The sequence below is a fragment of the Bufo gargarizans genome, unplaced genomic scaffold, assembly GCF_014858855.1.
Source record: "Bufo gargarizans isolate SCDJY-AF-19 unplaced genomic scaffold, ASM1485885v1 original_scaffold_1098_pilon, whole genome shotgun sequence".
NCBI classification, from domain to species: Eukaryota; Metazoa; Chordata; class Amphibia; order Anura; family Bufonidae; genus Bufo; species Bufo gargarizans.
In genome coordinates, this window is record NW_025334238.1 from 169694 (window position 1) to 182229 (window position 12536).

The 12536-nt window shown below is 44.0% G+C and overlaps 1 protein-coding gene across 1 annotated transcript; it reads left to right on the forward strand.

The window, feature by feature from the left end:
* Nucleotides 1-10202: 10202 nt before the first annotated feature.
* On the forward strand, nt 10203-12536 carry PSPN (persephin). Its single transcript, XM_044273757.1, has 2 exons — nt 10203-10317; nt 12142-12536. The coding sequence occupies exons 1-2, from the start codon at nt 10203-10205 to the stop codon at nt 12534-12536; spliced, it is 510 nt and encodes a 169-aa protein (XP_044129692.1).

The window sequence follows — 12536 nt, forward strand, 5'->3', positions numbered from 1 at the left end:
CCTCTTTTGTCTCAGAACATCTTTCATGAAGCATGCAAGTGGTCTTGGGCAAACTTGAGATGGGCCACAAGAGACCTGTACATGAAGCGCGTTAGCATCCTCCTAAAATCCTATAGTTCCACAGTATCTGGTGTCCAGCACAAAGTTATAAATCATATACTTCCTTTTGAACTTCACTTTAAAATACCATATTGGTCCTAAATTACTTAGGTAACTGATAGCTTGGAATTTTCCTACTTGTGAAACCGATCCACGTGATTAAAATGGTTGCTTTACCTCGGATACTGTATTATTTTCAAGCCCTTCCTATTTCTGTCTCAGCTTTTCCGGTTTACTTTGGCCTATCTGTTAGCAGAACGGACATACGGAAAACACCCAGATCATCCATGCGCTTACCGCATCCGTATGTCCATTCTGCAAAACTATTGAATATGGCCACAAAATGCAGACCACGGACCCACTGAAGCAAATGGGTCAGCCCAAAAAAAAAAATGCGGACAGCAAATGGATCACATCTGTATTTTGTAGATCTGCTGTTTGCGGGCCGCAAAACCGACACAGACTGGCATTGTGTTTGGTGATGTGAGGCTGGCATGCAGCAGCTTGGCCATGAAACCCATGCCATGAAGCTCCCGGCACAGCACAGGTTTTGTGCTGATGTTAATGGCAGAGGAGGTCTGGACTCTGCAGTTATGGAGTCACCAGAGCGTTGGTGACTTTTATGTACTATGCTCCTCAGCACTCGGTCACCCCGCTCTATAACTTTACGTGGTTTCTACTGTGACTGAATTGCTGCAATTCTTTCTGCTTTACAATAATACCACTCTCAGAAGATGGTGGAATATCTAGCAGGAAGAAATGGCAGGAACTGACTAGTGGCAGTGGTGATGTCCTATTACAGTACCATGCTGGAGTTCACTGAGCTCTATAGGATGAGCCATTCTCTCACAAATATCTGTAAAGAAACTACATGGTTAGGGGCTGGATTTTATACACCTGTGGTAATGGTAGACAGCATGGTTAGGGGCTGGATTTTATACACCTGTGGTAATGGTAGACTGCATGGCTAAGGGCTGGATTTTATACACCTGTGGTAATGGTAGACTGCATGGTTAGGGGCTGGATTTTATACACCTGTGGTAATGGTAGACTGCATGGCTAAGGGCTGGATTTTATACACCTGTGGTAATGGTAGACTGCATGGTTAGGGGCTGGATTTTATACACTTGTGGTAACGTAGACTGCATGGCTAAGGGCTGGATTTTATACACCTGTGGTAACGGTAGACAGCATTGTTAGGGGCTGAATTTTATACACCTGTGGTAATGGGACTGAAAACTGAATTCAATGATTTAAGATGTATGTCCAGATACCTTGCTCAGTTTAAATCATTGGTGACTTCTTAATTTAAATCTTAAAAGTGGTTGTAGAGACTGAAGGTTTGGCTTCTTAACCACTTTGATGGAAAGCTTTGTGTCTTTTCTTTGTAGTCTCCGTGTTTCCGCTTAGACACAGACGCTTCGGATGCTGCATCCTGATTTACGGGAATTCCTCTTGCATGCCGAGAGTGCCTGGCAGGTTTCATTGGTTAGACTGGAATGCGTTGGGAGAGACGGATATTCCATTAGCTTTCCAGATGCTGCTAAAAATAGTGATGGACCAGAGAAGGAGTGTTGTCACCCCAAGGGGGATGCCGATTGACGTGCAGACACAGCAAGGTCTACATCATAAAACATACACCTGCCTATAACATCTATACATCAGCCTTAACTCCTATACAGTGTCATACAGCCATGCAAAGCAGAGGAACCGATAAAGGCTAAATCAGTGCAAATTTGTACGGTAGCCCAGTGAGACAAAGTCAGCAAGTGACTCTTTAGACCTCAAGAGTAGTGTTGAGCGAACTTGTGTTTTAAGTTCGGCATCTAAAGTTCGGGTTATCGAAGTATCCCGTTATGGATTCCGCTGCCACGGACCATAACGGAGTTTAGAATCCATAACGGGATACTTCGATAACCTGAACTCGAACTTTAGACGCCGAACTTAAAACACAAGTTCGCTCAACACTACTCAAGAGACTTAAGTTGTTAGTAAATGTTAAAACGTCGCAGTCTCCTTGGTAGCTTACATCTGGCACCATATGATGGCCCATAAGATTCCAAAAATGGCTCGTTTTCAGCCCCCTATTAACACATTTGAGGGTTGCTTAGTATTATTAATCTGAATGTACCATTAATTCCATGGCGCTGTACATCAAGAGGGGGTTACAAATACATAAAAAATACAAACCAGGCCCGCAAGAGCTTACAATCTCCTGGGAAGGGGAAAGGACCCAGTAGGTGAGGGTAAAAGATGCTCCTCTGGCTGTGTGGTGGCAGCATGCTCCTTGCAGGTGGTAGGCTTTCCTGAAGAGGTGGGTTTTCTGGTTACTCCTGAAGGTTTAGATGTTGTGGTAGAGTCTGATGTTCTGGGATAGTGAGTTCCAGAATAGGGGAGAGGCACGTGAGAAATCCTGTAGTCGACTGTGTGAGGAACTGAGATTACGTGTGGGGATGTATTGAGAAAGCAGGTCAGAGATGTAAGGAGAGGACAGGTGGCCTTATATGTATTTTAAACTGAATTTGGTGGGCAATGGGGAGTCAGGGACTGGCAGAGGGGAAACCGGGCAGCACAGTTGAGGATGGATTGGAGGGGAGGAGAGTGGTGGAATTGGAGGCCACACAGGAGGATGTTGCAGTAGTCCAGGTGGGAGATGACAAGGGCATGAACTAGCATTTTAGTTGAGTAAAACGAGTGAATACAAAAGCTATTCTTGAGTTGAAAGTGGCCGGAGGTGGTAAGGGTTTAGATGTGTGGCTTGAAGCACAGGGCGGAATCAAACATTACCCCCAGGCAGCGGACCTGCGAGACTGGAGAAAGTGTGGTGCTGTTAACTGTAATGGATAGGTCAGGTACGGGGGCTGAGTCACTTGGGGGGGGGGAAGAGGATGAATTTAATTTTCTCCATGTTGAGTTTTAAAAAGCAGGAGGAGAAGAATGAAGATACAGCTGATAGACACATATGGCCTCCCTGACTGTCCCCAAGTGGGGTGGACGAAAAATGCTGAATGAAAAAGAACAAAGTAACTATGTAAATGTGATGTTGCTCATGTGGTTGTTGACAAGGGGGAAGCGTTGAGTTCTAATGCTAATCTGTTTTCCCTTAGTCCTAACAGCAGCACAATAATTAGGTCTTTCTGCCCCTGTGTACTGATAAAATTGAATATTTTATGAATCAAGATAATTAAAAATATAAACCCCCCCCCCCTCAACAAAATCCCAAAGGGCCCATACCCTAACATGTTAATCCCAAAGACCTAAGCAAACTGAGGGAGATTAAGGGAAAACAGATTAATGTTAGAAATGAACGTTTTCCTAACGTCCTACCAGCAGCGCAATAATAGGGAATTAACAAGAAGTATCCCCAATCGGGACAGACAAACAATGGTTAAAAAAATGTTAAGAGTGAGCTCCATGAGACTATACTACAAATTTGATCTAACAGGATCAGACTCCTCTTTGCTCTAGAGGTTAGTGGATTGGGCTCTAACCCCTAGGATGAAAAGTAAACAAATATTGCTTCTTTAGGGTACTTTCACACTTGCGGCAGAGTGATCCGGCAAGCAGTTCCGCTGCCGGAACCGGCAATCTGCATGCAAACGGATCCGGATGCAGATCTGTCTCACAAATGCATTGCAAAAACTGATTCGTCTCAATTTTTACAGGTCTGCGCATGCGCAGACCAGAAGGACGGATCCGGCCTTGCAGTATTTTTAATGCCGGATCCGGCACTAATAAATTTCGATTCCGGCAGCTGATCCGGAATTTTGGACGGAGATAATACCGCATCATGCTGCGGTATTTCCTCCGTCCAAAATACCGTTCAGTGACTGAACTGAAGACATCCTGATGCATCCTGAACGGATTGCTCTCCATTCAGAATGCATGGGGATAAAACTGATCAGTTCTTTTCCGGTATTGAGCCCCTATGACGGAACTCAGTGCCGGAAAAGAAAAACGCTAATGTGAACGTACCCTTAATCCACCTACTGAAAGGCAGGTTGTGGCCTTGAAGCCTTTTTGCCTGAGAACAGAATTAGAATATTCTCATCCTTCATGATTCCAAGTCCACAAGAATTTTATGCATCTAACAATGTCTAAGGAATATGGCTTAATTTCCTCGTCATACGAGGGGTTTGGACATAGTACAGGAATTAACTTAAGTTTAGAGAAAAAAAACCTGTAAGGAATTTTACCCCACCCTGTCTGGCAAGAATGTAATATAGCAGGGATACCCAAGTCATTTTTGTAAGGCTCCATTCACACGTCCGCAAAATGGGTCCGCATCCTTTCCGCAATTTTGCGGAAAGGGTGCGGACCCATTCATTCTCTATGGGGACGGAATGTGCTGTCCGCATCCACATTTGCGGATCCGCACTTCCGCATCCGTGCTTCCGTTTCCGCAAAAAAATAGAACATGTCCTATTCTTGTCCGCAATTGCGGACAAGAACAGGCATATTCTATTATGTCTGCAATGTGCGGTCCGCAAAATGCGGAAAGCACATTGCCGCTTTCCGTGTTTTGCGGATCCGTGTCTCCGTGTATCCGCAAAACACATTGCGGACGTGTGAATACAGCCTAAAGGTTCACATAACTGTAGGGTGAAGGTCCGAGCAGGTGGCGCATAGCGCTGCAGCAATTATTTTTATATTATATATATTATTTTTAAAATAAACCACACTTCAAATCCCACCTAATCCCTTTTCCACCAAACATACAGTGGTTATAGTTATAGGTTATAGTGCCCCCCACAGTAAGATGTCTACTAAATTGTCCCCACACAGTATGATGCTCTTTTAGTGCCCCTGATACAGTGTGATGCCTCCTTAGTCACTACCCACACAGTATGATGCCCCCTTACAGTAGGATTATCCCTTAAGTGCCCCCCACACATAATGAGGCCCCCCTTAAGTGCCTCCAACACAAAGTGATATCCTCCAAGTGCCCTCCCCACAGTGTATGTCTGCTTGAATGTCCCCCTAAGTGGCTTCCACACAGTATGATCCCCCTTTAAATGGCCCCCACACAGTGATTCCCTTTAAGTGCCCCCCCACCGAGAGTATGATACTCCCTTAAGAGAACTCCACAAAATATGATGCCCCATTAAGTGACACAGTGCTACCCCCTCAAGTGCCCCCAGAGTGATGATCCCCCACACAGTGATGCCTCCTTAGGTGGCCCCACAGACATTCACACCCCCCCTCATAGTTATGACCCTTAGGTGGCTCCCCTCAAAAAGTTATATCCCCTTAAGGCCTATTGCACGCGACCGTATGGCTTTTTCAGTATTTTGCCGTCCGCAAAAAACGGATCTGCAAAAAATACGGATGACGTCCAGGTGCATTTAGTTTTTTACAGAACAGCTGGCCCCTGATAGAACAGTACTATCCTTGTCCGTTAAGCGGACATTAATGGGACATGTTTTATCTTTGAACGGAACAGAAAAACGGAAATACGGAAACGGAAGGCATACGGAGTACCTTCCCTTTTTTTTGCGGATCCATTGAAATAAATGGTTCCGTATACGGAACACAAAAAACGGAATGTAAACGGAAAAAGAAAAACGTTTGTGTGCAAGAGGCCTAAGTGCCCTACTTACCAACCCCATGTTCCCCTCGCGAACAGAGCGGAGCACATCTGTGGCTCAGTACTACAGGTGTGATGACGTCACCACATCGCACCTGCTTGCACTGAACTACACTCAGCAGGGGAATGGTGAAGCGGATGGCTCCTTGCTTCACCACTGTATTCAACTGTATCTTCATCCTGAGGACACAGATACAGTTGAAAGTGGGACATGCAGGGGTCCGGACATCTGGCAACCGCGGCCCACCAGTTAAGTACCCCTGTAATATAGGTTTCAGAGACTGAAAGAGATTGCAGCTCTGCTATCCTTTTAGCCAAAGTACTGGCTAACAAAAAGGTGATCTATAAGAACAGGAATTTGAGGTAAACTCCACTAGGGGCTCAAGTGGAGCATCACACAAACCTTTAAGGCCGCAGATAAATCCCACTGAGTAGGCTTGAGCGAATGAAGCGAAAGTCGATTAGTTAAAAAACTCTGTTCGTAATGCTGTTTCTGTACAGCATTAAAATGTATAGGCTCTGTGTAGCCAAACGTCGTCTCGGCCGAAGTTGCGCGAGACTTCAGTATTCTTGCGTATTACAAAACATTTTAAATTAGGAATCCGAAGTGGGCTCCGGTACTGGCTGGTACTAAAGCCTACTTCGGATACCTATTTTGAAAAGGTTTTTAAATACGCAGATAGGAATACCGTACTCCATTCACCGAAATCTTGCGCAACTTCAGCCGAGACGAAGGTTGGCTACACGGAGCCCATACATCTTAATGCTGTACGTAAACAGCATTAACAATTACGTTTTTTAACTAATTAACTTCGGATCTATGATCTGAAGCTTGATTCGCTGAAGCCTACCACTGAGGAATAGGTTTGAGGGCTATGGGTAGCAACCTGGCAGTCCCTAGAGGAACCTCTTAATTACAGGGTAATGAGATAAAGGTCTAGCTCCTCTTAGTTCAGTGATGCTCAACCTGCAGCCCTAAAACTACAACTACAACATGCCCTAATAGCTGTAGGCTGTCCAGGCATACTGGGAGTTGTAGTTTTGCAATAGCTGGAGGGCATCCATGTCTTAATTGATTCTGCTCTGGTTTAAGACAGAGTCCTCAAGACAGCATCAATCAGCTTTCTAAATTGTAATAGGGGCAGGTCAAATCTCTTCAGATCTGGGTAGACCTACATACCCTGAGATATCAGGTTCTGAACTGGGGGAAGTCTCCAATATTGCCCTCGACTCATCTGCATAGCTGGCAACCAAGACCCCTTTGGTCAAAATGGTATCATGGCAATTTCCGTGGCCTGGACTTGCCGTATTTTCATCAATACCCTAGGTATCACTGAAACTTGTCGGAATACATAAGCCTGCCTGAACCTCCATGCCGAGGGACTGTCCCCTCCATACAGGGAGCAGAACTTCTCCACTTTGGCACCGAACTTTGTAGCCATGAGATGTATTTCTGGAAGTCCTCCTCTCAGAGTGATCTGACCGAAGATCTCCAGATTCAGAGACCACTTTCTTGAAGTTGAGTGACCCCTATTCAGTTCATCTGCTACAAAATTGAGAGTCCCTCGAATGTAGACTGCAGATTGCCCAAGACAAGATCGTATCCACTTCCTTGAGAAGGGTTTGACCTGATCTTGGCTGCCTTTACCCGACTCTGGGAGACAAAGTAAAAGAGGGCTAGCTGTATTGCTCTGATCTCTCAGAGATTGGATGCCAAAAACTTCTCCTGGGCATTCAAAGTGCCTTTCACAGGAATGCAATCCATAACCTAGCTGGAATGCATTGGTGGTCAACAGAGTCCAGCAGATGACACCACCATTTCAGGGAGCAACAGGTTGCCAGGGACACTGAACACTTCCATTCAAACCCCCTTAGGCTTCACATGAGGAGTAGGGACCACCTATCCCTCTCCCCCCAGAAGTGAGATCCCTCAGTCTCCTCGCAGACACTGAGGCTGAAGTAGTGGCGGAGGAGGACAAGCATCCATCACCCTTAAACCCCTAAACTTATAGGAGGACAGAGAGAACTACAGGTAGCTCTCTTCCTCATCAAAGCCCTAAGGAGGAATGGCAGCAATGATGTCTCTCCTCAGACTGGTTCCAACACTCCAACTAATCAAATGATGTTAAAATCAGCCTTTTGGAGCACCTAGGGGCAGCCGTGCAGCTCAATACCCTTGCCTTCTACCCCTTGATTTCCTGCTGGCACAATGGCACCAAGTATCAGCACAAGGAGAGATGATCTGTTGGAGACATCTTAGCAGTGCAGATACCAAATGTGCATGCACCACTGATGTCTTGGTACCCGTGGAAGCGGTGAGCTCTGACCATCTATATAGTACAGTGGTCCCTCGTGTTACAATATGGAAAACCAGCAATTGGTTTCAAGGCCCAAAAATGTCAACCCAAAATAACAAAAATTAAAGTTTGTAAAAAAATAAATAAAAAAATAATAATAATAAGCAGATAACCAAGAAATTTGGTGAGGCCCTGTCCCCTCATGCCTAGAGGCAGCTCTGCAAGTGGTGGAAACCAGTCCTGCTCACATTCTAGAACAGGTTGCTGGCAGCCATTTTAAATGGTTCTCAGAGAACCCCTTTAAGCTACAGTTCAGTTATCTGTGTGATCATCACATGACCAGGACAGATTTTTATCACCCACTTCAATCAGATACAATCGGTGGGAGTACCAGACAGAACGTGTTCAATTTACCTGCAGCACCCCCACAGGGGAAAATGAAGTATTACACAGCTATTATTGAAACTAATAGGCTGTCTCAGTCCTCCAACTCATCTCCCCCTCTGGCTTATTAATTTGGGTACCAAACAGAGGACTCCCCTCTATTAACCCTGAACTCCCTAATGGAAATTGAAAAATAGTTTTTTTAAGTCAACGGGAAAGTCCATACACTGGGTAAAGCAGGGTTCACATAGTTATTTTGACAGGTGTGTTCTCTACATTTATGACCAACAAGACCTGACCTCATAGTAGCTTAAATATATGCAACAGAACCGCAGATTCTGAAGGGTTCACTTACTTTTTGGCACATGAACACATCACTGACCCTTCTATTGTCTTGAATGGATGATGAAAGCTTTGTATACTGAATCGGGGCACATACTGCGCCGCGGAGGACGTTGGCGCGCCGTCTCCTTCCGTGGATATGGGAGCTACAAGATGTCCATGAGTACAAGGATAACCCCTCTCTCAGATATATGGTGACAGGTGAAGTAGGGGAGGAAGACTCTGTCTGATCTTTTTACCAGACGTATGGAGGGGGTAGAGAGAGGGGTGTGCTATAATTTCGTGACTGTCATGAACACCTAATCCTATATATTTTACTACGTAAAAGGTATTCATCTGTCTGTAATCAGCACAGGAATTCAGTTCCGATCCCGAAACCCCCCCCCCCCCCCATACTTTCACATATTTAACCCTTTGCTGCTCTGAGAAATGCCATAAAGTTTAATATGTTTATCCAATCTGTATGTAATGGTGAGATAATAAAATACAGCAAACCACATACATAAGATAGATGATAGATAGATATGAGATAGATAGGAGATAGATAGATATGAGATAGATAGATAGATATGAGATAGAAGATAGATAGATAGGAGATAGATATGAGATAGATTTTATATATATATATATATATATGGTATATATATAGATATGAGATAGAAGATAGATAGATAGATAGATATGAGATAGATGACATATAGATAGATATGAGATAGATAATAGATATGAGATAGACAATAGATAGATATGAGATAGATAGGAGATAGATAGATATGAGATAGATAGATAGATAGATAGATAGATAGATAGATAGATATGAGATAGAAGATAGATATGAGATAGAAGATAGATAGATAGATAGGAGATAGATATGAGATAGATTTTATATATATATATATATATATATATATACGGTATATATATAGATATGAGATAGAAGATAGATATGAGATAGATGACATATAGATAGATATGAGATAGATTTTATATATATATATATATATACGGTATATATATATAGATATGAGATAGATAGATAGATACGAGATAGATAGATAGATATGAGATAGACAATAGATAGATAGATAGATAGATAGATATGAGATAGACAATAGATAGATAGATAGATATGAGATAGACAATAGATAGATATGAGATAGATAGACAGATATGAGATAGATAGACGATAGATAATTATCTATACTTCCCTATATATAATACATGTATACGCATACAGTACACACAATACTTGTGTATTCACTCCTCATGTACATACAGATCTACTGTAAAAAGCACATTCTTTGGGGTGGGTGACGCAGAGTTGAGGAATCAAAGAAATCCTGCTTTGATTCTCCGAGCACTCCCCCCCGTGTAAGCACCATGCGCTTTATATGGAAACGTCCAGCACATGACAGGTTAAGCCATCTCCGCCGATGGGTATAAATTTTGGGGGACTGGACATTTCTCCTACAGAGCTGGTCTGAGTACACAAGATGAGGTGCAGGGAGTCACTCTGGGTCACCCTGCTGGTTGGGCTCCTTGGATCTGTGGCCCCTGCTGCTTTGGATTCTACTGGGGTGATACAAAGTGGAGGACAAGCTCATCAAGGTACATTTATTCATCCACAGCATACTGCATACAATGTATTATCCATATAATCCAAGTCATCCCTTATATAATGGTAAAAACTCGGGGCACAGTGCCACCTAGGGGTGACATTACCATAAAAAAGGAATACTGAGGCATCACTGTGCCAAGAAGCACTGCCCGGGCATGGACAGACTGCAGGTCAATAGCAGTTTTATCTAGAGGATATCCTTTTATTGGCTGACAACCGTGTGGTTTTATACCCCATCCACTTTTTTTGAATTGTATTTTGGTAAAGACAGTCTGTGGTTGAGCTCTAATGTCACGTTCATTTTCTATCTTATACATATTGTGTTATAGACTGTATTCTATTATAATATGTAATATATTACATTATACTCTCTGATGTAATACATTATATTCTTTTATAGGTCATTCTATGTTTTGGTATATATTACATTATACTCTCTGATGTTTTGGTATATATTATATTATATTTTCCGGCTACATAAATATCATTATATATTATATCATGTTCTGTCGTACAGTGTGACCTCCAATAACAGATTATATTTATAATTAGGGATGAGCGAATCGACTTTGGATGAAACATCCGAAGTCGATTCGCTCATCCCCATTTATAATATATTTTGTTATCTATTAGATTAGATTATGTTCACTATTAGGTGTTGTTATACATGCCATCTCCACCCTTATACCTACAATATAGCACAATACTGACCTGAAATCACATAGCTAAAATTAAAGGGGTTATCCAGTTTCTAAACAAAATTTTAATTATAAAAAGAAAAGGACAGAACAGGAGCAAATGCTACTTAGGCGCACAGATCACCTCTTCCACCCCTGATGATCCAGGGCAGACGTTCCAGCAATCCCCCCAACCACAGTATTACAGTAGAGAACATATGATTGATTACACGTATTCGCTACACCATGTATTCTACAGACCACACAGTGACACTACCTCACAGCCTCTACCCATCACCTCACTAATGGACGCTGATGTGTAGAAAGTGTGAACAGGGCTCACCGAGGTTCATGGTGTAGATTTCCAATACCAGCAACCTCTGTGAATGGGAGCTGTATATGTCCTTCATTTAGGGAATGGTTGTGGTCCCAGCTCACAGACCCCAACCATTATCATCCGTTGGCATTTCGTCTGTTTAGTATTGTCTATATTTAAAGGGGTTGTGCACTAATTTCCAGACATCTGGTGGGACTCGCACTGGTGATCATGCTTACCCAATCCCCGACTTATTCGCTTGTCGACTCTGCTGCTTTTTCATGGATCCCTCCCTGTAAACTTCTGGTTTGACGTTGCTGCAACCAATCACTGGCCACTGCGGTGATCTGCTCCCCTTGTGTCACGTGACCATTTGACACGACATAAGGGGGGCAGCGGCCAGTGATTCGCAGCAGAAGCATCAAACCAGAGGTTTACATGGAGGGACCTCAAGACAAGCTTCGGAGGCCAGGGCCAGAACGAGCCGGGGATCAGGTAAGTATGACCACCAATGCAGGTCCCACCAGTCTGAAAGGTGTGGAAAATAGTGCACAACCCCTTGCCTCGATTTGCCAAATACTTCAGATGGTAGCTGCTGCTGTAAAAAACAACCATGGAGTCTGAAAGGAAGCCTTTTATTTTTTCCACCTGGTGAAACTCCTGGCACAGCCGCAGCCTGTAAGTGCATATTAGGAGTTGTAGTTTAGTGACAGCTGGAGGTTGAAGATCACGGCTGTAGAGTGTCAGGCAGGAAACACTGATGACAATCCTGACTGGAGTCATTTTCCTCCATTAATGGTGGCACTTATGTCTCTCCACAGATGTCAGGCCCTTCTCGCTGTTATCAGACGGTGGCCCCCGTCCACGTTTCAGGAGAAGGTTGGCGCAGTCAGGACGCCTTCGCACAGAGGAGCGGGAGTGTCGCCTGAAGACTCTGTTGCTGCGAGTCGGAGACCTGGGACTTGGATACGACTCTGAAGAGACCGTCCTGTTTAAATACTGCGGGGGAGGATGCTCCAGATCCCGTACAAACCATGACCTGACGCTGTCACGGCTGCTGCAGAAGAGCGACCTCCCTTCCCTTCTGGAGGAGAAGATATTCGGAGGACCCTGCTGCCGTCCCACGCACTATGAAGACGTTGCCTTTCTGGATGACAGTCACCGGTGGCACACAGTGGAAAAGCTGTCCGCCGCAGCATGTGGCTGTGTAGGGTGA